At 51.7% G+C, this 25,567-nt stretch overlaps 4 protein-coding genes across 7 annotated transcripts; all 4 read right to left on the bottom strand.

Annotated features, from left to right (window-relative positions):
• Positions 1–1,233: 1,233 nt before the first annotated feature.
• Positions 1,234–8,186, bottom strand: LOC120906787 (serine protease persephone-like). Its single transcript, XM_040318787.1, has 7 exons — positions 7,944–8,186; positions 7,677–7,854; positions 7,265–7,601; positions 7,018–7,192; positions 2,271–2,746; positions 2,010–2,193; positions 1,234–1,925 (listed from the first exon to the last, which is right to left on the bottom strand). Exons 1-7 carry the CDS (start codon positions 8,017–8,019, stop codon positions 1,579–1,581), a joined length of 1,773 nt encoding a protein of 590 aa, XP_040174721.1. The 5' UTR covers positions 8,020–8,186; the 3' UTR covers positions 1,234–1,578.
• A 2,695-nt stretch (positions 8,187–10,881) lies between these two features.
• On the bottom strand, positions 10,882–11,994 carry LOC120906183. 2 transcript variants are annotated; one of them, XM_040317685.1, is made up of 3 exons: positions 11,881–11,994; positions 11,437–11,770; positions 10,882–11,348 (listed from the first exon to the last, which is right to left on the bottom strand). In XM_040317685.1, exons 2-3 carry the CDS (start codon positions 11,525–11,527, stop codon positions 10,957–10,959), a joined length of 483 nt encoding a protein of 160 aa, XP_040173619.1. In that variant the 5' UTR covers positions 11,528–11,770; positions 11,881–11,994; the 3' UTR covers positions 10,882–10,956. The 2 variants fall into 2 exon arrangements, with proteins under 2 accessions (XP_040173619.1, XP_040173620.1); XM_040317686.1 differs by having other exon boundaries at positions 11,437–11,987.
• A 2,871-nt stretch (positions 11,995–14,865) lies between these two features.
• On the bottom strand, positions 14,866–15,544 carry LOC120906209. Its single transcript, XM_040317719.1, has one exon. The coding sequence runs from the start codon at positions 15,495–15,497 to the stop codon at positions 14,988–14,990; it is 510 nt and encodes a 169-aa protein (XP_040173653.1). The 5' UTR covers positions 15,498–15,544; the 3' UTR covers positions 14,866–14,987.
• A 283-nt stretch (positions 15,545–15,827) lies between these two features.
• Positions 15,828–21,761, bottom strand: LOC120906208 (forkhead box protein I2). Of its 3 annotated transcripts, none has more exons than XM_040317715.1 (6): positions 20,868–21,580; positions 20,766–20,792; positions 17,994–18,070; positions 17,813–17,914; positions 16,211–16,813; positions 15,828–16,146 (listed from the first exon to the last, which is right to left on the bottom strand). In XM_040317715.1, exons 1-6 carry the CDS (start codon positions 21,460–21,462, stop codon positions 16,135–16,137), a joined length of 1,416 nt encoding a protein of 471 aa, XP_040173649.1. In that variant the 5' UTR covers positions 21,463–21,580; the 3' UTR covers positions 15,828–16,134. The 3 variants fall into 3 exon arrangements, with proteins under 3 accessions (XP_040173649.1, XP_040173652.1, XP_040173650.1); XM_040317716.1 differs by lacking the exon at positions 15,828–16,146 and adding an exon at positions 17,303–17,685 and having other exon boundaries at positions 16,261–16,813; positions 20,868–21,761; XM_040317718.1 differs by having other exon boundaries at positions 15,828–16,813; positions 20,868–21,756.
• Positions 21,762–25,567: the final 3,806 nt, after the last annotated feature.

Raw genomic sequence — 25,567 nt, forward strand, 5'->3', positions numbered from 1 at the left:
ATCTACAGCATCCCTCCCCTTTCCCCTTCCCGCTCTCCCGCGCCGCCGAAACCGTCACGGTCACGGTAAACGAACCTTGAGCGGGGCAAGGCTGAAGAAGACCGACCGCGAATGCACAAGAAGGGGATTGATGTAGCTTCAACAACAGTGGTTCCGGGTTTTTTTTTTGTTTTTTTTTTGTTTTTTTTTTTTGGAAATCACACTGCTGAAGTTCAGTCCCTGGAGATGTCTTCTCTGCTCGCTCGAGCCTGTCCGGCCTCCTTCACGGGTCCTTGACCTAGTGCGGCAGTACTTGAACGGCCTTCATCCAGAATGCGCCCTCTACTACGTCTTTCTCCTCTGATGCGTGACGGCTTGGGAGAGAAGGCAATTCCAAGGACCAACAAAAAGCAAGATAAGCGGTAAGCGTCTAGCTACTTCAGGGGATGTCACAAGCTCCAACAGAGTGACCTCCCCATTTCAAAGGAAGAAGTCTGAGTTCACCCCATAGTTCTGTGTGCTCTGCATCGACTTCATCTAGCGAAACTGTCATTGTAAATCATTGTTAAAGCAGACCAGCAAAAGCATAGAGAGGTCACAACGAACGAGTGGAGCTCAAGTGGAGCTAGCGGAGCTCATCTGCAGCTCAAGAGTCGTTCTGTTCGCTTTTCAAAACGCTACATTGCACTAGCTACGAGTAGCTGAACTTCGGGCGGGATGGATGGAATGAAGAAGACTGCACGCCAACGAACTCGCCTTATTCTCGGGCAGGAGCCTAAGTGTACTTGCTGGACAGTTGGATGGGAGACGGCGTTGCATAAGCAAACCGGCACTGAACGGCCGTTGTACAAACGCAAACGTAATCAAGCGCTCTGCTCTAATCGCTCAAACAGGGTCTCAGCGGGTCACTGAGCATCCTGCCATCCCGCTCAAACGTGGCCTCTGACCAGCTTTACCAGGCCACACAAATATCGCATTAACACACAACCACAACAACAACAGCCACATCACCTCACCAAGAAGACGATTCGGTGCCTTCTGTCGGCAGGTTTGAGCGCTTCAAAACCGGGCGGTAGAACAAACCAGTTTTTTTTTCGCCAAACCCAGTCCAGTGGAATCGCCCTCTCCACTTGAAAAACGCGTGATGGCGTCGGCCCGATCACACTTCTACAGTGCAACTATAGCTGGTGGTGTCATCTGGTGCCCGCTAGCTCAATAGGCTAAGCCGAGAATGTTGCACAACATGCTCTGGACGGGGGGAGGAGAGGTGCAAAGAGTTGAACTACGTTGCAGGAAACTTTAATATACTTTCCAGTGTGTCTAGGGAGGGTGGAGTTGGGGAACGATGTTCGGGGTTTTGGGTACAGTACGTCTCTACGCCATCACCGTCTGCTTCGCTTGAGTATTGCTTTCTTACCGTTGCGCTCTTTCTCTCTCTCTCTTTCTCTCTCTCTCTCTCTCTCTCTCTCTATCTCTCGCTGTATCTCTCTACAGCTATACAAACGTCCTCCAATACAGTCCAAACAGTTGTGTGCAAGTCTACCTATCGTCCTAACGAATCCGTCCTATCTCCTAAATGCGAAGGCTCCGCTAGACCGACTAGGCCCACACGATGCTCTCGATCCAATCGATGTAGGCGGCGACGCGCGTCGACACGCTCGGCGTGTTGCTGCCACACCCGTTGCCGAACGAGGTAACGCCGACCAGCTTGTACTTCCCGTCGTCCATTATCTGCAGCGGACCGCCCGAGTCACCCTGGCACGTGTCGCCCACCACCTTCTTCTCTTCGTTTTCGCGCCCGGTTGCGCAGTACTGCGTCGCGACGATGCCCTGCGGTAGCTTCCGGTTGTTCTTCAGCAGATTGCTGTCGGCGAACGTCTGGTTACACTTTTGCCACGGTACCGTCGTGAGATTCACCTTCATCAGCTGGTTCGAGCGGAGGTTGCCTGCAACAAAGGGAGGGGAAGGGATCCGGTATCAGTAGTAGTAGTAGTCGTAATAGTAGACACAGTGGTCGTGGCGGGACTTACGGTCCAGATCGATGATGCCGTACCCTTCGGCGGTCAGTACAGTGTCTTCGGGCAGATCGCTCAGGTCGTCATTGAGGCAGATCGGATTGACGTCCGGTTCGTTTTCGATGCGCCGCTCGAGCTGTACCAGTGCAATGTCATGATAGTTCCGGTTGGTCCGATAGTCGGGATGCGGAAAGAACGCCTGTGGAAGGACGGGGCGGGACGACAACGATTATACCTGCCTGCCCGATGAAAATGGAGATTCACTACTAACTATACCTTTAGCCCAACCAGCACGCCATGGTTGCCGGGGGCGAGATTGTTCGTGCCCAGGATGGCCACCGTCGGCCGATCGTTCGTAGGTATGCAGTGGGCCGCCGTCAGCAGAAAGTCGGTCGAGATCATGCTGGCACCGCACCGGTAGCTGATGTTCTGCTGGGTTTCGTCGTCGGTCGGGTAGCCGAGGGCGGCCATGAACGGGAACTCGCCTTCGCTCGCCTCCTCCCCGTCGATGATGTGGAAGGTCAGCCGGGACGTGTACTTGGGCACCTGCTCGCAGGCCAGCCGGGACCGGACGCCCAGCGGGCGCGTCCCGTTCGTCTTGCAGCAGATCACCTCGGTCAGGCCGTCGAAGCCGCACGACACGCGGTCGGCGAAGCGGCGGTTCTTCACGATCACCTCCAGAAACCAGGGACAGTCGGTCGCATCGGTGCAGACGCCGGCAGAACCATCGCGCAACTCGCACGGATCTCCCTCTGTGAAGCGGAAATTGAGAATGTGTGAAAGAGAGGGAGAGGAAAAGCAAAGCCTCCGAAGGCTAGAACCATTAACACACGGAAGTGTGGTTGTGTGGGGCTAAGTACGCCCCAATGAGCAGGAATGGTAACTAGTTGTTTGCAAACGCTTGAAGTGGACTCCGAGCCGACATCGAACATTTTGGAACCGACTCCGGAAGATAGCGAGCCTTGCGAAATCGTTTGTCAGAATCGTTTGGAACCGTCCGGAATTATACAAAGTCTTCCAGAGTCTGGAGTCGTCCGGAATCGTCTGGAGTCGTCTAGAGTCGTCCGGAGTCGTTAGGAGCCGTCCAGAATAGACCAAAGTCTTCCAGAGTCATCGGCGGATTACATCGACCATCTCCGGTGAACATCGGTTGACTTCGACTCTGCCCGACTCCAGTCGACTTCAGACAACTCTGGACGTCTTCGGATGACTCTAGACGACTCCGACTCTGGAAGATTTTGGGTAATTCTGGATGGCTCCTAACGACTCTGGACGGCTCCTAACGACTCTGGACGACTCCGGGCGACTCTGGACAACTCCGGACTATTCCGAAATACTCCAAACTATGCTCGACGACTCTGAGCGTCTCCAGATGAGTTCGACTCCGGACTATGGAACGTCTCTGGGTGATTCCGCCAGAGTTGGACAGTGTTGGAATCGAACTAACAATGCCCGAAGTCGGATTCGTGAGTACGCTCCAGAGAGCACACCACTAGTGCAAACAACGTGCCAAACAACGGATTTTTACTCCAATCGTGTCTATGTGTGTGTGTGTGTGGCATCACGGGCCTATGCTTTTGTTGCGCCACAGCATCAGGGTCACACGGGAAGGTTATCATCTGTGCGCGCCGTTCTAACTTTGGCCGGGTCTGTGCCTACCTCAGGCTGCTTGCACTATTCGACCATTTGCATTCTATTCGCGAATTGTGAAGTGAAAATGGCACAGCAGCAACAACAACAAAAAGAAAAAAGAAAGTCGCACCTTATGGGAACAGGTTCAACTGACGATCTGCGATAAAAACCGGAATGTTCGCAACGTTTCGGAAAACCCCAAATGCACAAACAGACACACACACACGGGCGACTCCTCTGACATTCCCACCACTGCACCACCTACCGTAAAGCGTCTGGCAGAGGGCGCCGCCGGTCAGCAGCGCCAGCAGCAGCAGCAGGCCGATCGTCGTAGCGTGCCGCAACATTCCAGGTCGGCCTGTCTGTCTGTCCGTTCTAGAGCGGTGAAGTGTGCGCGTGCAGCGATCGTCGTGTTTGTACTCTGGGCTGTAACAATGCGCGCGGAAGTATCGGGCTTCGGGATTTCTGCACGGCTTTACCCCGACGGCGGGCAACCGGTCATTGGCCTCTCGCTCGCTCGCTCGCTCGATCGCTCGCACTCACTCGTACGCAGTCGCGCAACGGGAAGCCATCGCGTCCGGCGAATTTAGACGCGAACCATTGCGTCACGTTCGCGGGGATGCGACGAACAAAGCAACAAAAAAAAACAAAAACAGTAAAGCACTCGGGGCCCGCCGGCCTCTGCAAAATCACGTCCCGGGGGGAGGTGAAGACGACGTGCGCGAGTTAGAGGAAGCGGTACGGGTCCCCGACTACTGCTGGACCATCGCGTGCCACCAGGGAAGACGCACAAAGGATAGACGCCGGGTCAAGCTGCGAAGAGTAGCGAGGGCACAGGACATACAGATCGGCGGGGGGGATCTGCAACCGCACTGTTGATTGCTGAAGGTGGTGTTAGAGCGTCGACCCTATATCAATCGGGGTGTAATTGCGACAGCACTGGTGCAACACACAGCAGACGCTTTCGTCGTCGCGCGCACGCTCGCCAGCTGATTGAAGAGTTGACCTTCGAAATGCTCGCTCGTCCTTTCGGTTGATCGGTTGTTGGTGGTGGTGGTGGTGGTGATGGCGATGGTTCGTGCGTTCTGCTTCCCGCTTCGGGACGATCTGTGCCGACGAAGCTCACACAAGCGACTAACGGGTTTGCGTCGTGCGGCGACCGTGGCGCGCTGCTCTGCTCTGGCGAGGTTCGCTCTTCGTTTGGGGCATTTGGCGACCGGTTATCTGCGTGTGCCTGTGTGTGCGTTGTATGTTTTCGTCGCGAGGTGCTACTTCCGAACAGAGTGCCCGGCCTATGTCCCCCCTTATTCCCTCATCAATCAGGTCGCACGGTGCGAGATGTGCCCGAGAACCCCGTAAACCCTTCGGTAGCAGGTATTGTTTGGAAACAGTTTGCAGTTGTCTCAGTTGTACACGCCACCAAGTTGTACAATTAGGTTAGGTATGTTAGGATTTTGAAGATCTTACCAAGAGAGTGCAGAATTCAACGAGTCGCAAAAATCTGCCCCTATGAATTGTGAACCGGAATGAATTGTTCTATATATTCTAAAAACCGGAATCACTGATGTTCTAGAAAGTTCCAGTAAGTAGTTTGGTGGGATGTATAAATTTGGCCTTATTTTTTTTTATCCGAAGCTGATTTCAAGATCTCAGGATTCCGCACTAGGATCCATGTAGTAGAAGCGCTCTTATTCGGTATCCCAATACCGAGGATCTTAAAGTTTATGTGAAGATCTGGCTGACCTCTGCAAAGAATGCAGAATTTGTTATTGGAGCATCCAATATGTATGTTTGTGTTTTGGAACTATATACTAAACATAATGAGTCGTTTTATGTTCTCCGTACCCCAATCGCTCCCGAAGCCCTTAACGACTTTTTGAGATCTCTGATGCTGTCAGATGCATCGAGGCACAGCTACACTCAACTGCCTGAGTACGTAACAGTAACATCCTAATGTACCTGATGTATGTTGCTCTTTTCAGCTTTTCCAAGATATTAATTGCTATCCGAACCGGAAGTCATTTGAAGATCTTTGTGACACTGGACCCTACAGCTGAGACATAGCACCTAAAAGACTTCGATTTGTCTCCTCTTGCGAGAGATTTGAGAGAAAGAAACTGAAAATTACGTTGTTGAAAACAAGAAAACAAGTATCATAAGAGTGTTCAACCATCATGCTCAATCCGCCTGGAACAAAAACTACCATCCCAATAAGACCCACCTGTAACCTCAAGAGTTAGCAGTGTCTAATCAGGCGTGTCAGCACACAGCCTGCCACAGAAGTCAGAGAGTGGAGAGTTCGGCCAGCGGACCCGGACCACTCTCTCCCCCAACTGTTCAATTTGTTTTGCCACCGACTCCCGCGCGGGGAATGCCCCGAGAACCCCGGTGATGCCCGAGAACATCGGGCAAAGGGACCTGTTGGGGGGCAAAGGTTTAACACGTTCGATCGTCACGCGAATCACCGCCGCACGGTGCAAGGTCCGCAGAAGCGGGTAGTTGTCGGGAGGGATCGGATATTGGTTTGTTCTTGTGTAGCGAAACGGCGATGATCTTTTTTTTCGACTCATCATTGGGGTTTTTTTTTTTATTTGTTGATTATTATTTGTTGATTTACCGACTGAACGAAGATTCACAGCAGCATAACAGTTGTTGGATACAGAACACAACGGTAAAACTCTCTCTCATTACAACTAACCCCAAATGTGTGTCAGCAGAGTTTGAGAACGTCATGGTTTGATTGGTAGTGCCGTCTTCTTTTCCTCATTACTCACGATCACTTTTTTGTTTGCGTATCACAACGTTGTTGCGGCTGTTGAAGGAACTTTCCCAACATAAACAAACTGATACCTGGTACGATCCGGACAAGCTATACTCACGCACTCGGTGGCCGGAAGCAGCTTAGAGCTAAGGCTAAATTAGAGCTAATCTATCTCGGGGGAGTGGAATCCTCCCCCGGCGCAGAGAGGCTCCAATAGAATAATATCTGTGCGGCTCGTCGTGATGTCTGTCTTGCTGGAGCGCCCCACCCGTCATGTGCTTCCGTCCTCGGGCCACACGTGCGACTCGATCCAGTCCAGGTAGTAGGCGACGCGCGTGTACACGGACGGCGTGGATGAGCCACAGCCCAGCCCGAACGAGGTAACGCCGACCAGGTAGTACTTGGAGGAGCCCTCCTCGCCCGCCACATGGTACAGCGGGCCGCCGGAATCGCCCTCGCACGAGTCGCTGTACCAGTTGTCCTCGCCCGGCGCCCGGAAGCCCCGCGCACAGTACTGGGACGGCCGGATGCTTTTCACCTTGGCGAGCATGGCCCCGGCGTACGTCCGGTCGCACTCGGCCACTGGCACCGTGCTGAGGTTCGCCCGGAGCAGGCCGGCCGACGAGGTGCTCTCATCGGTTTGGCCCCAGCCGGCCACCTGCAGCACGATGTCCGGCCCGAACTCGTCCGTGTCCGTGCGGAGACAGATCGGCTGCAGAACCACGTCCATCTGGAACGGATCAGTCACCTCCAGCAGCGCGATGTCGTCGTACTTGTTCCGGTACTGCGGGTGGACGATAATGTTCTGCGTGCGAGATGGTTTAGAAGGAGCCGTTAGAAGACACTGCTCTCTGTTCTTGTTCATCGGTTACACTACCTTAATAGAACGATCCTGCACGTCGGCCGGCACCGGTGGCGACAGCAGATCGATGGTGCCCATGCGCGCCACCACCGGCATACCGTGCGGGGTGCGGATGCAGTGGGCCGCCGTCAGCAGGAAGCGAACCGTTATCAGGCTGCTGCCGCACGCCCACAGGTAGCCGGCGCCGGTCGGAGGGCCATCGTCGGCCGCCAGCGGCCGGTAGCCGAGCGCCGCTATGAACGGCACGTCGGCCTCCTGCGCCTTCGACCCGGCGATGATGTGGTACGCCAGCTGGGGCTGCGTCCCGTCGTACGTTGCGCAGGCCTTCACCGATGGCCGCACTCCCACCCGGCTGGGAAAGACAGGACGGATGTGCAAGAAGCGGATGAAACGAACGCCAAACGGCCCAAAACTTGGTCCAACTTACGATGACTTGGTCGGCGGGGCGCGACAACAGATGACCAGATCGTTTCCCTCGAACTCACACTTGACCAGCTGCTCGTAGGTGATCTCGTGAGCGCGCAGCGCGGGCCTTAGCCAGGCACATTCGGTCGCCCGGGCGCAGACACCCGGCTCGCCCGAATGCAACGTGCACGGGTCGCCCACTGCAAAGGGGAAGGTTTAGTAGTTAGTGGTGTTTTTGCTTAGAATAGGCTTGCGGGACCAACGCTCGAACACGACCCGCGTGACCTACCGAACCGCTCCTCGATGATGCCGCCGGTCAGTGAGACGGCGGCAGCAAGCGACAGCACCGGCAGCCAGCGGGCCATCCTGACACGCTTCGTCTTCGGCCGTTGTCCCAAACTGCTCTCGAGAACAAGAAAAAACACGTGGCCAGCACTGGTCGGCCCAAACACTGCCACCGGCACTGTCGAATTGATAACTGAGCAAAACGCTGCAGATGTCGCTGTCGTGTTCTTTCCAGCAGCAGCGGCAGCAGCAGCACCTACACACTTATACACACACACTGCCCATCGATTTGAATTTGCCGATGAAAGTGTGCGCCGACGATGGGGCGATGTTGTTGAGTAGTGTGGTGCAAGAATCGCACCGGGAAAGCAAAGATCGACCATCAGATTGGTGGATCATCTCCATAATGATCTCTCGCTCTCTCTCTCTCTCTATCTATCTTTCGATCTCTCTCTCTCTTGCGCACTCTCGTCCTAAATGCTTTTTATCGCTCACGCTCGCTCACACACTCGCTCGTAGCTCTCTGCGTGCCTACGTTGTTGTGTAGTTCGATGCGTTGCGAGCCAAACCGGATCGCCGAACAAAACAGTGAGTACGCGCGGCACAATACAACGAACCCACTTCCCTGTCCGTGCTCGGCGCGCGGATGGGGACATTTTGGGGCCCTCCTATCTACAGTGCGTTCTCCAACGATAGCCTTACCTCTCAGACATTCTATATTTTGCTTTCGGATAGTAACGTTATAACGGACTCCGCTACGCTGTACGAATTGTAGGAAGGAGTAACGCGCATTAACGAAGAATTCTAATAACGAAGAATACCAGAACCGGAATGGTCTATGGAACAATTCCAAGATTAGTATGGGGTCTGCATAAGTTCCAGGATCAGGATCATTTCGAAGATCTATATGAGTAGAAGATCAGTTATAGGATTGGTAATTGTTCCTTATCAGGGAACCTATACTCAGTATCATGTAACATGGGGCTGAGGCAAGGTGACGGACTCTCATGTCTGCTTTTCAATATCGCCCTGGATGGTGTTATCCGAAGGGCGGAACCAGATAACGACATCCGAGGCACGATCTTCAACCGAGCTGCCTAATTTCTTGGCTTCGCGGATGACATCGACATCATCGGCAAGACGTCAGCGAAGGTGTGTGAGGAATACACTCGACTCAAACGCAAAGCAGCAAGAATTGGATTGAAAATCAATGCGACGAAGATGAAGTACCTGCTTTGCCGGAGACTTAGATCATCTGGGAAGTAGTGTATTAGTTGAAGGCAAAAATCTCGAGGTGGTTTCTACTATCTTGAGACGGTCGTTACTTCGGACAACGACATCATCAGCGAAATCCGGTGACGCAATGTGCAGGAGAACCATGCATACTTCATCGACTGCTTAGATCCAGAAGACTTCGAGACCGCACGAAATGTGAGATATATTGATGAGACATTTTGATTCGCCCAGACATATGACTACGAGTCTTGCAATCCGAGCAGATAATGAAATGAAGTTTGGCGGAAAATGATGAACGACTAACTTACTGAGCTGTACGGCGAACAGGTCAGGATATCACGTAATACGTCCTGACGGTAAAGGCTGACGTGATACGATGCCTGGGGCATGTAATGAGAATGTTGGACTCAAGAAAACGTTCGACAGCGACCCCCAGTTCAGGGCGAGGTCCAGGTGAGCACAGCGAGCTCGATGACTGGATCAGATAAAGCAATCGACCTGTTGAAGATAGGGTGTCTACATGGATGAGAGGCTGCAGCCAGCGGGATGTTCGGTCGAATAATGTTCGGGAGAATAATTGTTGACCGGGCCATGTCATGATGTCGTGCTCCAACATAAACAGGCCAACGAGAGAAAGATATAGAGAGATAGAGAAAGGGAGAGAGATAAACATGTTCTGTACCAGTTTCAGAACCCGTATGAGTTCCACATCAGTTGCAGGATTCGCATGGAATCGGATTCAGTTCAGATTTCAGAATCGGACCTATGTGAGTTGAGGATCACTTGCAGGATTGGTATGGGTTCCGTATCAGTACTAGCACCAATAAGGGCTCCGTATCAGCTCTAGGACTCATTTGAGTTCCATGTACGTTTTACAACTGGTATAAGTTTCAAATCATTTCCAGGATCGATAAAGGTTTCGTACCAGTTACATTACCGATAACAGTTCCGTATCAGTTTCACAACCGATATGGAGTCCGTATCAGTTGCAGGACCCATATAGAAACTGGATCAGTTCCACAACCCTCACGAGTACAGGATATGTTGCGGGATTGGTCAGGATTTTAACACAAGTACCAGAACAGCAATAAAGCTAGAACATAGTCTCTAAAATCTATAGAACCTGTATGGTTTCAATTCAGGTACAGGTCCATAAAGAGTTCATCACTATTTCCTGAACAGGAATTGGTTTCTTTTTATATACACCTCTGAGATAAGGGCAGCTTGACATATCAGCTCTAACCAAATTAATCAAGTCAGCCGAGATACAAGATTAATTCGCTTCGAAAACATTTGCGTAACTGCGTAAGTGTAATATTATGTTACTATTATTTGAAATTTTAGTTAATGTTTTTGGTTTAAGCGAAGATTATAAATGAAACACCAATATAAAGCTAGGACTGTTATTTTGTAACGCAGTGTAGTATGATGTTGGGCGAATCGTCCGAAAAACAATAACAACAACAAAAACCGGTCCCACCCGCCAGCAGCGCATAGTATCAACACTACTATGCATGGAGGAGGAGGTTGTAAGGGAGGGGAGAGGGAAGGGGGAGGAGTACTGCGTATGATAATAGCCACACAGGTTCAAGGCCAGCAGGAAGGTAAGTGTTAAGGCAAGATTTCTGCACAAACATCCCGCAGTCCACAACAACAAACACGTCCCATCCCGGACGAAAACCGGATGAAGTTCTGGAAAATCCGGATTAATTAACGACCAGCAGCCTTTTATTTCGATCTCTAAATTTAGACCACAAACACACACACACACACACACACGCTCACAGTACCAGCGTCACCTGCAGCATGTTGACGATGTCGTCGTAACTGTCCTCCTGCGTCCGCACGCACAGGTCCACCCGCCGGTAGCCGCCGCCGCGCAGATCGACGTGCGTGTCGCGCACCTGCAGCCGGATGGCGCGCCGGAAGTGGCGGTTCAGCTCCGGTATGCAGGCCTCCTTCCCGTACGGCAGCTGCAGGTCCGGATCCATGCCGACCGTCACGTACGGGGCCCGATTGTCCAGGTACTCCTGCAGCGTGTACAGCTTCCGGTGCTGTGCATCGAGGTAGTCGCGCTTGCGATCCGAGTCGAACTGCGGATGGTAGGCGGTGAGCGTGACCGGACCGTGCGTCACGTTGCCCGGACAGTCCAGCTCGGCTGCGTCCGGGATGTCTGCCATGGAGAGCAAGGGGAGTTGGGGGTAGAGTGTGTTTAGTTGCGGCTGACCGTTAGCAGAGGCTGGCCGGCTGCTTGTACTTACAGTTTTGCTCCTTTCCACTGACAACGGTGGGAAAGAGGTGTAGCAGAGCTATAGGCAGGAAGAGGGACAGAGAGTGATACCAAGTACGCATGTTGTTTGGCTAGAGTGTTGACAAGGCTGTGGGACTGCTCGGTTGCGGGTGACACTGTCGACTGACTGGCCCGATTTCCGGTACTGGTTGGTTTGGTGGCACTGGCGAATTCATTGAAACGAGGTCATACGTACGTCGATGGGTGTCACGAGCGCGCTTTGACCATACTGCATGCTCAGCATGTTTGCAAATAGCTTTCGATTGTTGGGAGCTTGGTAAACAAATTATTTGACCACAGTTTAACTACCGTCCGTCATTGTTTTGTGTAGAGTTGTGCATTAGCGAGCGTAAATGGAAACAATTAATAATTACGTTGTCAGTAAACAGTAACCAGTTCCCACAGATCAAAGTACCTAGTTACTGACATGTCCGCTGCCCAAATTGGATTTGGACATTAACGTTCGAAACCAATTAGAAACCAGTTATGGATTCAAATGTATGTTCCAGGTTGTATGGGGTCTCGGTATGGGGTCTCGGGATCAGCTCCTGAAATGATATGGGTTCAGAATCAGTTCCAATGCCGATATGGGTTTAGGATCTTTTCCAGTAGAACATCACCTCCAAGACCAGTAATGATTTGAGATCAGATTCGAGTCTGAAACCTGTGAAAACAGTAGTTGGAAACAGTATCCAAAACGTTATGAATTTGGAACTGGTTCAAGGAACGATGTATCATTTTGAGGTCTGGAATTGGTTGAGATAAGCAGAAAAGATCCGAGACTGAAACCATAACCATAACAGTAACAGTAATATAAGGCCAGAACTCAGGAACTCAATTCCAGGACTGGAATAGGTTCGTGATGTACTTCAAGATCAAGAAAGGAAACAATATCAGGATCGTTATGGATTCGGAACTAGTTCCAAAAACGATATTCTTGATGATAATGGTTCGGAATCATTTCTATTACTGGAATGGGTTCGAGAGCTCCAACATCAGGAATGATGCAGGACATGTGCGGAAACAGTATCAGTATCGGAAACAGTAACGTTATGGATTCGGAATTTCTATTACTGGCATTGGTCTTGAGATGAGCTCTAAGATCAGAAAAAGTGCAGAATCTGTGCGGAAACAGTATCAGGAACATTATGGATTTGAAACAAGTTCCAAGAACTATATGGATTCGGAATCATTTCCAGTACCGAAATGGTTTTGAGATGGACTTCAATATCATAAAGGAATCATCAGATCCAAAACTGGAACCCGTTCGGAAACAGTACTGTTGTGGGCAGCCGTGCCGACCCCTGGACTTGCCGTGGCAGTTGCGCTGCCACCGGTCAACGTCCAGGAGGACGACAGTGTACACGCACACTGTCGCACACACTAAGCAGCGCAAGGCTTAGTGTGTGCCGAGCGCCATACAGGCAGAGTGTGTACGAAGGCCGATCGAGCAGGAGCTCTCGGCAGGGGCGCTCGGTGCGGCTGGTGCGCGGCCCATACAGTATACGTTTAAAGTGTTCGTTCATTATGCATTTTATTTATATCGTATGTTTAATAAGTGTTTTAATAAAAGCAAAAGTGTCAAACACAACAGTGGCGACGAGGATGGGATCCTCCTGCGTAAGGGGGATCCCAACAAGAACCCGCGGACGCCATCGCGATCGGGCCCATCTCGTTTTTGCTGCATCATCGCAGCGGCCATCGCGATGGCACGGTTCCCTGTGCTTTTGGGATAACGCGGAACATCGGGCCCCCACCGCCGCCAACACCGAGGCCCCCGGCTGCCGTCCCATCATTGGCGACCACATGGGCAGACGAACACACACTCTCGGCGACAAGGAAGGTCGTTGGGCTGCAGCCCCAGCAACGCCAGCAGCACCACAGGTGAGGCAGCTTTCCACCTTGCTGCTGGAACATCGGATGAGGGTCATTCCATCCAGGCTGCAGCCCCCAGTTTCATCGGGCGAGGACACATTCCGCCCAGCTGCAGTGATAACAAGGATCCATCGGCGACGAGCAATACCGCCCCGGCTCGAGCTCAGCACATCATCGGCGAGGCACAAATTCCGCCGCGGCTCGAGCCCTGCCTCTCATCACGGCGACGTAACATTCCGCCTCGGCAGCACAATATGGATCGGCAACGCAAAGTTGCATCGGCTGCATCACAGCAGCCCCACATCGGCGCGAACGCATTCCGCCAGCTGCAGCAGTAGCAGCACAGCAACCGGACGGGCGAGGTGCCATGCCGCCCCAGCTGCAGCCACCGTTTCCAGATGGGTAAGGACATATGTCACCCTGGCTGCCGCACAGTGTCCGGAAGGGCGAAATCATATTTCGCGCTGGCTGCAGTCGAACGGGCGTCGCCAAGTGCGCCTCGGCTACAGCCACAGTGTCTAGAGGGGACGAGGTAGCATACCGTCCCGGCTGCAGTCGAACGGGCGTCGCCAATTGCGCCCCGACTGCAGCCACAGTACAAAAGAAGGGCGATGAGCCAAAGCATCGTAGGAGGGCGAGGAACCATGCCGCCCGAGTATTTTCATCTCTGCCGCCCGTCATCGGAAAAAAAAATACATCGCTGCTGCCCTGGGGCAAGGATCATCATCATCATCATCATCGCGGCATCATCATCATCGCGGCACCTTCATCATCGCGGCATCATCATCATCATCATCATCGTTAGCATCATCGTCATCATCATCGCCGTCACACCATCGCCGCCGTCCCAGGGAGCGGCACAGCAGCAGCATCACCGCCGCGTTAGCGCCATCGCGGTGTGGCCCGAGAGCAGCAGCAAGCGCTGCTCAGCGCGCCAACATCGGGGTCCCCACATCTTGGCAGCATCGGCCGGAAGGGTTCACCACGCTGGTATTCCCTTAGTGGAATACCCCCGCGTCGGTTCGAGCCCTTCGGTATTAAAAGGGGGAGATGTTGTGGGCAGCCGTGCCGACCCCTGGACTTGCCGTGGCAGTTGCGCTGCCACCGGTCAACGTCCAGGAGGACGACAGTGTACACGCACACTGTCGCACACACTAAGCAGCGCAAGGCTTAGTGTGTGCCGAGCGCCATACAGGCAGAGTGTGTACGAAGGCCGATCGAGCAGGAGCTCTCGGCAGGGGCGCTCGGTGCGGCTGGTGCGCGGCCCATACAGTATACGTTTAAAGTGTTCGTTCATTATGCATTTTATTTATATCGTATGTTTAATAAGTGTTTTAATAAAAGCAAAAGTGTCAAACACAACAAGTACCCAGAAATCCAAAGCAAGAATTCAGGACCCATCGACATCAGTTCCAGAATCAGAATGAATGGGGAACAACTCGATGGCAGGATCAAGTGAAGCGAGACCTGACGGAGATCGGGTGTCTGCATAGATGGGAGGCTGCACACAGAAAACCAACAAAGATTTGAAATAAATATAGCTTTATTAAGTGTCAACTACATTGTTTCTAAACAATCCAAAACCAAAGCTCAGGAAGCGCTGCTACCATCTTCCATCATTGCTTCCGAACTGCCATAACCCCCCCGCTAGAACCCGTAGATGGCAGCAGTGTAGCTGAAGTACAGTGTACTGTACGCTTCGATCACGAGCCGTATTTGGCGCTGGCCGACACCGCCCGACACGACGTAACCGCGGCCCAGGGCGGTGCTCTGCTGCACGACCACCTCCACGTACGACACGACCGCGCCGACACCGGCCGTCGGGTACTGCAGATCGAGCCGGACGTCCTGGGGCGTCGGCCACGACTGCTGGTTGGACGACAGCCCGACCAGCCGCTCGCTGGCCGAATGCGCCCCCACACTGTACACGATCTGCTGGCGAGTGCTGCCACCCGCGAGCACCTCCGACCGGCGCACCGGCACGAGCGGGGTGACCTGGAGGTCCGGGTTGGCCCGCCGGAACGCCTCCAGGTCCGGCACGGTCTCGAGGGACACGTGCAGTACGGGGTCGGGGACGGGGCCGGCGATGACACCGCCGAACAGCTGGATCAGGGCGACGCCCAAACAGACGCACAAGACGGTAGACGACGAACGCATGGTTGATTTGTGCGGAGGAGAGCTGTAATACAATGGTAGCTAGACGTTCGGAAGCACCTTTTATAGGTGGCAGTAGATCTGGGTTAGTGGTTAGTGCAAACGGAAATGCCACTCGAAAGATAGCGCACTCACAGAGGGAATCGCGTCGGCGTCTTATCGCCACGAGAGCCAAGCCGGTACGAACTGCGTGAACAAAAACAAAAACAACAACAACAAAAAACATCCCCGTACCTGTCCACGCGATGGGACATTGAGCTTGAGTCACCTGCCCAGTCAAACCCGCTGTGATATCTTCGCGCCCCGTAATCCCTGGAATAGGAAGTCAATCAATTCGATCGCTCGAAGCCTTTGCGCCCTTCAGCGTAAAGTGTTTCGGTTGAAAGTGAGAGAGGTATCATCCTCTTTATTGCACACTTAACATCGCCACAACGCCATCCCGTTCATCGCCAGTGCCGGTTGGAGTGCGCCGGATGTCTTCTACGCCGGTGCCTAAAGCCTAGAGGAAGTTGGAAGAAACTTTGCCGCCCGGGAATGAAATGAAATGGAATCAACAATTTTGAAATAAAACAAGGGACATTTAGAGCCCCTCCCAACGCTTGTCTAACCATTGAGCAATTCTGGACCGGAGTTCGTTAACCTAGACAGAAACCTACGGGGAAGAGAAAAAGAGTCCACCAAAAATTCTGCAAATCTTCAGAAGAGAAAAAACCAACCGTTTGCACCGTCCTTTTGCGTCCTGCTGAGGAGCGTGTGTGTGTGTGTGTGTGTGAATGCTGAAAGTGTGTTAAATCCCGGATGCTAGTGGGGGAGGAGGACAAGGGAACTACGGCAATGGTGGCAGGGACGTTTTCCGCTCCGCTACCGGCTTGCGTTACCGTCTGCTGTAGTCCGGCTTCTTGGTGGCGGGCTGGTGGCGCTGGCGGCCTCCTCCGTGCTGCAGCTCCTTCTCCGGCACCGACCGGCTGCCGGTGGGCCCGCTCGTCGGCTCCCGGCCGTACTCGCCCTCCTCCCCGTACCCGCCGGCGCCACCGCCGTCCGGGCCGATCGTGTCCGCCGGCGAGTGGAGCGACCCGGCCCGGTCCCCTGCTCGGACGCCGGGCCGGAGGGGCGGCCGGCCGGCGTCGGCAGCGGGCCCCCGCACCGGCTGCCGGCGGGTCGGCCAGCGGGGGCATCGAGATGTCGTACTTCCGGGGGCGGCCGCGGGACAGATGCCGCCGCTTGAGAAACTCGTGATCGTCCACCATCCAGAACGAGCCGAAGTCGTCCTCGTACCGGACGAAGCACTTGTGCAGCGACAGGTTGGTGCGTATCGCGTTCTACACCAATTGAAGAAGAGGGAGGAGGAGGATGGATGGGGGGGGGAAGAGGAGAAGGAGGAGAGAAAAACCGACACAGTGAACCACGGCTGCCAGGACCGACCGTTTTGTCATCGTTCTACTCGGTTCCGCTAGCAGCCGAAGGTTAGCAGTGTGTGCTGAAGGGGACACGAACACTTACAGTGAGTAGGATATAGTCGACTCCTCGCCTCCATTTTTTGTTGTTGTTGCAAAGCAGACACGAACCGCGATGGCACGCCTTAGAAAATGGCGTGATGGCGGTTAGTAAGTCGTGCGCGCAACGGGAAGGGAGGAGCGCAGAGCATCTGTCATTGTTCTACGGCGGCAATGATGCCATCGTTCGTTTGCAAACAAAAATATCTAGCACATTCCTTCGCACAGAGCGAAATAGTGAGAAAGAGAGAGAGAGGAGAGAAATGGAGAGCACAAAAACAAAACCAAAATAGGTCGTACGATAAAGCCACGAACCGTTTGTAGAAAAATGGCGGCGGTGGCGGCGGCGGCTTGAGCGTGCTGGCAACACTGGCGACGATGGCGGCCGCTGCACGGGGCGACCCCGAGTGCGGCGGCGGCGGCGACGACGACGACCCGGCCGAGGCGAGCGTCACTGCCGGGGACGGTTGCTTCTTCTTGCTGCCCTGGTGTCCGGTGCCGCCCTGCTGGGAGGGATGGTGGTGGTGCTGCTGCTGCTGGTTGTGCTGCTGCTGCTGCTGGAACTTAAACTGCATGATGCCGAGCTTCTGGGGGCGCCGCTTGCAGAACTCGGCCTCGTTCACCGTCCACACGGCGCCCTTAATGTTTTCCACCCGCATGAAACACTTGTGCAGCGACAGGTTGTGCCGTACGGCGTTCTGGGACAGTATGGTTAGGAGGTCGCAAATGGTTTTTGAAAAAGTGACCACGGCACGGAAGTACCAACACTCTGAGCTATAGGAATCTCTTCGATTCACTTCGTGCACCCTTGCCGCGCTTACTTACCTTCCAGGTGGCCGCGTTGCGCCGGAAGTAGCAGAAAGTGTTCTGGAACCAGTTGTAGATTTCGTTCAGCGTCAGCTGCTTCTCGGGCGATTCTATGATGGCCTACAATGGGGCGGTAGAGGAGGTGAGTCAACAGGTAGAGAGAGTATTTGGTAGAGAGGGAAAGAAATATAGACCTTACCTGGCGGATCAGTGACGCGTACGTGAACGGTGGACGCACGTCGTGGCTGCGGTAGAACTCCCTGTTCTTGTGAACATCTGCGAAGGCAGGCACAAGAGAATACAATTTCAGTTGAACCAGCTACCTCGCTGTGTGTTTCTGCGTGGTGATGGGAATTTCGTTCCCCAACCTGCTCGGTACGTTTCGTTCTTTACATGGAACGTTAGAACCTTGATTTCTACGCTGTAGGACCCGCGCGTCTACATGTGGAGGAACAAAATCGGAACTCAAGCAACTACTGGAAATGGGGATTCACCACTCGCGAGCTACTTCAGAGTGAACGAGTTTCGAATGGCGACTTAAATTTGCGAACTCACACTCTAAGACACTAAAATTGCTAGTCAGCGCCAATCGTTGGTTCAATCTCAAACAATATTTGAGTACATCTCGAACGACTCAACAAGATGCCCGTCATGGGTTCAAGCCTAGAATAGACTGTCCCTCCATAGAAAGGACTGCCTATCCGGCTGCGTGGTACTGATGTCTCGAAGGCCTTCAATAGACCGGCATATCCGCGTTGGACGTTACGCCAAATAGAAGAAGAAGTGAGTTAAGTAACTCATCGCCAGTGAACTGCTCATCGGCGTGGACAGTTTGAGACACTCAACAATATTTAACTCTATTCGTGATGTGCTAGTCAGTGTGGAGAGTGAACTCATTGGAAAAGCTTATTCTACCAAAGCGCTCACGAATCAAGTGATGTTTTGCTCCTGAAAGAGTTACTTAACTCATGATTGATCGCTGAGCTACTTATCGTCACGGAGTGTCAAATCATCGTCTTCATTTTTAACTCATGAGTGATGTATTTCACTGTTGCTAATCGGCATTATGAGTTGATTCACCAATCTAGAACCAATCTAGAAAATACCTAACTTCTGAGTGAACTCACTGCTAACAATCACTTATTCAAGATTTCAAAAAAAAGGATGAAACCCACGAGTGATTTATTACACTGTAAGTGAGTTGTCTGTCAGCGTCAAGATTCAAATCACTCATCTAGATAGAACTCTGTCTAGAGAGTTACTTAAGCCGTGGCTCTGGCACCAATCGAACAAAACATCCAGTTAGAGCGAGGGGGTTATAGGGTAGGGCATCGTCATATATCTCGAACAAACAAGACAAACATCATCTCGACAAACCTGTCAAATTCCATACATTTGTGATGTCTGATGTCTTGTTCAATGACTGCCAGAGCGACGGATAACTCGTGATTGAATTAAGTAGCTGTGATTAAGTGACTGTGAGCTACTATTCGTCATTGAGTGATGTAACACTTAGCTTAGTCGTTGCTTAACTCTTAAAGAGACCAGTGAGTTACTGGTTGATGATGATACCCTGGCAATCGATTGAAGAGGAACGAATTTATCGCTAGGGCAATAAAATTTACAATGATTGAAGTGACTACAACATAGTTGGCCACTTTAGGTCCCTTCATCTCAAAACCCCAACACACGACTCCATATCGATCTGTTCCTTGCGCTCCTGTCTCAAATATTGTGTCTTTTTTACCTGTATTCTTAGTATTCTACAAAAAAAAACAAAAACTAAGAAAATCTCATCATAATCATTCAGACTCAAGTAATTCAAGTGTAACTAAAACATACGAAATACAACGGTTATCTTACATTACCATGGTCATCGATGGATTTTCTATACCTAGACTTAGTCGCACAACCAAGACCTTTTAAAGCTGTATAGTAACTGTTGATTAATCACATCGGTGATGGGTTGTATACCCAAAATTCCAAAATTCCAAACTACGGAAGGCAGGTCCGCTCAGCAATCGTTAGGAGTCTTTCGCCGGAGTTGGCCTTCGAAGCAAAGACCTGTCTACGAAGCGTACGTGCAAGGTAAAGGGCAAAAAAACACAACGAAATGAAATCCCTGATCACAAGAACATTACACCAGACGGCTTCGGACGACTCCAGACGAGTCCGAATAACTCCGGACGATTTTGAACGATCCCAATCTAGACGACTATGTCTCCGGACGTCTTTGACTCCGTTCGAAACTAGTGATTCCCATTTTGCTGGAGTCAGGTCCATTAAGTCTTTTGTATTTGGGCACCATGGTTAGGTAGATTATGCTCTGCCTCGTGTACCGAATCCATTGCAAAATATTATCTCCGAATCTATCTGCAAAACGAGGTAAAACGTCCACAGTTTAGCACCACACAGGTCTCTATCTGCTAAAGTCGTGAGAATTCAGATTCATAAGCAAGAAAAGGTGTAGTAAGACAGATATGAATGTACGACCCGATTGTACAGTTCAATCCTTTCCTCCAAATCGATATCATTTTCAAGCCTTGTGATTTTCAAGCCACAGTTTAGCACCACACAGATCTCATACTTCCATTCTGGATACTCTTAAGTCATGAAAATTCAGTTCCAGAACCCAGAGAAGGTTTAGTAGGACAGAAATGTATGTACGGCCCGCTTGTATAGTTACATCCTTTCCTCCAAATCAGTATCATTTCCCACTCTTGTGAGATCGCTAGCCACTTTCTTCATCACATCGTCAATTTGAAGAATGAAAGCGCACTATTAGCTTAAGATGTTTAACTTCTGAGGCTAGTCAGCCGAACTCACTCATCGCAATTAAACTCTCGAAGGAGTTGCCGCAACTCACCCACTCATCAAATTCACACCAAATTATTTGCCACAGAAGAAAGTCCACCGTTGGGAGTAATTACCATCACCAACATCTGTGTTCCCCTTCTTCCAACCCGCTTACCGTCCTGCACGTCCGGATAGTTCAGCTCTGGAAGGAGACGGAGAAGAGCGAGTCGCGATTAGTGTCGGTGCCGACAGCGACCCGGTGCCGAAAACGACCTACCGTCGCTGTCCTGGGGCGAGAAGTACTTGGGCCGGACCGCTCCACCGCCCTTGGACGACTTCGTGCCGCCAGTGCCACCAGTTGCCGCACCCAGCGACCCAGCACCCGGCGGGGACAGCGAATGTAGCGCCGGCTGGTGATGATGGTGGTGATGGGGATGCTGCTGCTGCTGCTGCTGCTGCTGCTGCTGGGCACCGTGGTGATGGTGTAGATGATGTGCCCCCCCGCCCAACCCGACGTGATGCTGCGGGTGGGTGAGCCGGACGCCCCCGAACGCACCCTGCACCATGTCGGCGGCCAGCTCGGCCGGAAAGCGCAGCCCGGCGATCAGATCGAACGGCCCGACCGGCGTAACACTCCCTCCCGGCTGGGCGGCGCTCGAGCCGGACGATGGCGGCTGCGTTGGTGGTGCCGGCGGTGGCGGCGGCGGCGGCGGCGGTATGGCCGGCAGCTGGGACAGAAAGGAGCCGCCGAACAGGGCGGCGGCCGGCGTGGCCCGCAGCATCTCGTTCTTCTTGTTCAGGTGCAGTATCATCGCCTGCAGCCGATCGCGCTCCTTCTGCAGCTGCAGGTGCAGCTGGCAGACGACCTCCATCTGGATGCGGGCCTGGGCCGCCGAGTAGTCGCCGTTGATGTGGTCCGAGTGCAGATGGCTGTAGAAGTCGTCGAACTCGTCGAACACGCGCTCGCAGCCGGGCCAGCGGCAGGCGCCCCCGCCGAACAGCGGGTGGATCGTGGTCGAGCCGGCCCGGGACGAGGACGACCCATTGCCCGGCTCGTCTGCAAAGCAAAAGCGTGCCACAGGGGGATGGTGTATTAGTAAAAAAGTTGCGATTTGTGTTTGGGGGGGGGGGAGCAGACGGAAGCACTGCCAGCAATCGTAACGCGCGTTGTTCCGATGGTTCTACAGGGACAGGGATGACCAGGCCGCACGTCCTCCAGGTGGGAATTGCTGCGAAAAAAATGGAACTTTAAAACGTGTTGATCGTGGCGACAAATTTTGGCTCGGGCGTCGAACTGCACCAACTGCAACGGGCGTGATGGCGTGTCTAGACGAAAATGGCATTCCTGCTGTGCGTTGCCCGCTCCCACACACACACACACACACACACAGACACATGGGCACAGCACGGCAGAGAGTTGCACTTTGGTGCACACGTCTGCGCTCTGCTCGAAACCGTCGAATTGCACCCCTTCCCACCGCTTGTAGGTGGGCCCCGAGGGGAAATCGGGATGCTGGACGTCTTCATCTTAAGCCTCCACCCTGCAAAAGCTGCGCTGCTCAAAGGGAAAAGCTGCAACGAACAATCGAACAGGCGAGTAGAGAAAAGCAGAACAAACATGTGACGACGGTGACTTTTGGACTTTCGGATGAACGGTTCCAGCGTCTGATAGAAGAATTTCTTTCTTCACACCACACACACACACATACACACTGGAAGGCAGGGATGCAAAACACACGGATGCACAAACTGCCATTTTGTGAGGGGAAATGATGCAGCAGTTTCACATTTATCCTTTGTTCACAGCACACAGATTCACACACAAAAACTGGAAAAATAGGCCACCCCAAGGCCAAAGCGTGATTTTGCGTGAAACAAAAAAAAGAAGGATTTGAAGGGTTGGGGGGGGGGGGAGAAAAGAGGGCCCGAACAACCCAGACGGCCGGTTGATTGGAGTGCCTGCAGGTATGCAACCCGCACGGTGGACAGTATCCTTCTGATGGACCGTTCTGCTTGCCCTGCACGGTCTTACAGCCTCTCTCTCTCTCTTTCTCTCTCTCTCGCTCTCTCTCTCGCTCTCTTTTCGATGCGCTCACAGTCTAGAAAAGGATGGTACGGGGCGTTCTAACGCGCAGACGCCAGAGCGCACGCAACCCGCCGGACGGTGAAAGGCGCCTACATGTATGCAATCGCTTGTCCGACGCGCTGCTGCTTCGCTTTGTCACGGCGAACAGGGGCGCTGCTCATGGAAAGCTGGAACCTGGAGCGCATCGACACTTTGTTGCAAGACCCTTAACCCTATCTCCCCCTCTCCCACCCCTCACCCGCAAAGGTCACACACAGAGAATGCAACGACAACAACAAAAAAAAGCAAGCACAATCGATTTAGTAATAGCTGTATATATATATATATATATACATATGTATATCTACATATATATTTTTGAGTTTTGTTTTTCTTTCTTCATTTCTCTCTCTCTCTTTCTCTTTCGCTCACACACACCCTCCTTCATTTACACAGTCACAGGTGAAATGTTTACAGTTAATGTGTGTGTTTTTTGTGTTTTCTTCTTTTTTGTGTTGCACTTAAACGTCGAAAAGAGCGTTTGTTACTGGCTTGTCACACTTCTTTGCTGTAATGATTTTTTTTTTTGTTATAATGTTTTCTGTCCTTCCTTTCTTTTCTCCCATTTTTTTTGTATTTTTTTTTTGTTTTCTGAGACATTTTGACCACAAACACACCTTTCTTTTTTCTTGCTCGTTCTGGCGGGAATGGGGGATGGGGAGGAATATCAAATTGGGATGCTCTTTTTTTGTTTGAATTGTCCACACACACACGCGCACACACATCCAGATACAGTGTTCGGTTTGCAACATTTAAAAAAGAACAAACATGTCTCGATTTTATTTTTTTTAAGTCAACCGATTTTCTTTCCTTCCATACACACACATTCTTGCACACACACACATACACACGCACAGACACTAATACGCGGGAAATATATCCGTGTATTTGTAGAACATGGGAATTCCAATTCCAACAACAACAGAAACTGTTGACAGAGCGGAACGGGGGAGGATCCGAGCAATTTTCCTTTAAAGGAAGGGAAGAGAAAAGGGTAGGGAGAGAGGAAGAGAGAAAGGCAAGGGGGGGTTGCGCTGCTTTTACCTTATGCATTTAGTTTTTTTTTTTGTCACAAACAGAGCGATAAGTAAGGACGTGGGAAGGGGTGCCGCTGATGTCCTTTGTCTACCACACATTTACTCCCTCCGCCCCATTAACTCGCGAGTTTATCATTTCATGTTTTTTTTTTTAATTTTTTAATCTTATTTTTTGTTTTTTGTTTCATCTTATATTTTCCTGTATTTTGACACACAAAGATAAGGACCCCCCAACAAAAAAAGAAAAAAAGATCGATCGTCTCTTGCTTTCCCATAACTGGTTGACTCTCACCCCACCCGACATACCCGCGCGATCCTTCTCTCCCGCACACACGCACACACAACACGTGTTTTTTACTTTACTTTCTCTCTCTCTCTCTCTCTCTCTCTCTCTCTCTCTCTCTCTCTCTCTCTCTCTCTCTCTCTCTCCTTATTTTGTTTTTTTATGTTTTGTATCCTTTGGATGAGCTTCCGTAACGTTTTTTTTTCTTTGTTTAATGTTTTATGCTCCCGCATAAAAGATGCAGGCGGGGGCGGCTGCCCGCTAGGACAAAGTGTTGTGGACACGTAGAAACGGCCCCACCCCCGCCCTGAAGTGGGTGGAACGTGACAATGGGGAAGAATGAATGAAATAAAGCCCTCCGCCAACCGGGCCACTAGCTTTTTGTTTTCTCTCTCTCTATCTCTCTCTCTCTTTCTCTCTCTATCTGTTTACATAATCTGCACTGTTTCTATTTACACTTACATTCGAGGGGTTGAGGGGGGGGGGTTGGAAAGGGAGCAAAAACAAATACAAAACAAAAAATAACACAACTTACATTTCCAATTGTTCTTGCGCTCATGATTTTGTTGTTTGTTTACACCACATAACCTTAATCAGCCCCACACACACACAGCTAACTAAATTTCGATTGTTTGTGTACGTGTGTATTCGCACTACTACTACTACTACTTACGCACACAAGCATGGGAACGACCGCGAACGGATTGCTCCTTGTGCTCCTGTGCCCGTGTAAGCCTTGCCTAAACTGCCCTATGTTGCTCTCTTTTTCTCTCTCTCTCTTTCTCTCTATCGCTTCCTCGCACACATACCCGCACCGTAACTTCCCCCTCTGTTTTTTTTGCATACAGCTTCCTTACCATATACATAACACACATCAATATATACACCCATACATACATACATACATACACACGCAGCTTCGAACGATCGTGTGATCTTCCACAGCAAAAAAAAAAACAAATCCTTCTAATAATAGTAATAATAATATTAATAATAATAATAATGCCAATAGGAGGAAAACCCCGAAGATCCTCCTTCCCTTACATCGTGTGTCTCGTAACTTGATGCTGTGTTACCCGCAATTTCCCACGCAAGTTGGTCGCTGCGAAGGGCGAGAGCGCGCGCACACCTAAAAGGTTCGAATTCGCAAGCTACTACACACACACACACACGTACACACACTTTACACGATCAAGTTGTAACGGTTCATACCTTCGTCTTCAAGAACGTAAGGCGGCAATTGTGACTGACAACGCAACGCAAAAGTATCTTTACACGCTTAAACCTAAATCTCCGCGAAACCCCTATCATGTGTTCGGGAAGCGGGGCGCTTTCTCCTGCGGCCCGACGGGAATGGGATGGAGAGAGATAGAGAGATAGGAAGAGAGAGAGAGAGAAAAAAACAGCACCCTAAAAAACGGACGGGGCTAACGGCAAATGCAACCGTCATTCTACCAACAGTGAGCAACGTCCTCGGGCAAACGGATTTCGGAATGCGGGTTCCGGGTGTTGCAACACGCAGCAAAAGGCTG

Source organism: Anopheles arabiensis, chromosome X, assembly GCF_016920715.1.
Source record: "Anopheles arabiensis isolate DONGOLA chromosome X, AaraD3, whole genome shotgun sequence".
Taxonomy (NCBI): Eukaryota; Metazoa; Arthropoda; class Insecta; order Diptera; family Culicidae; genus Anopheles; species Anopheles arabiensis.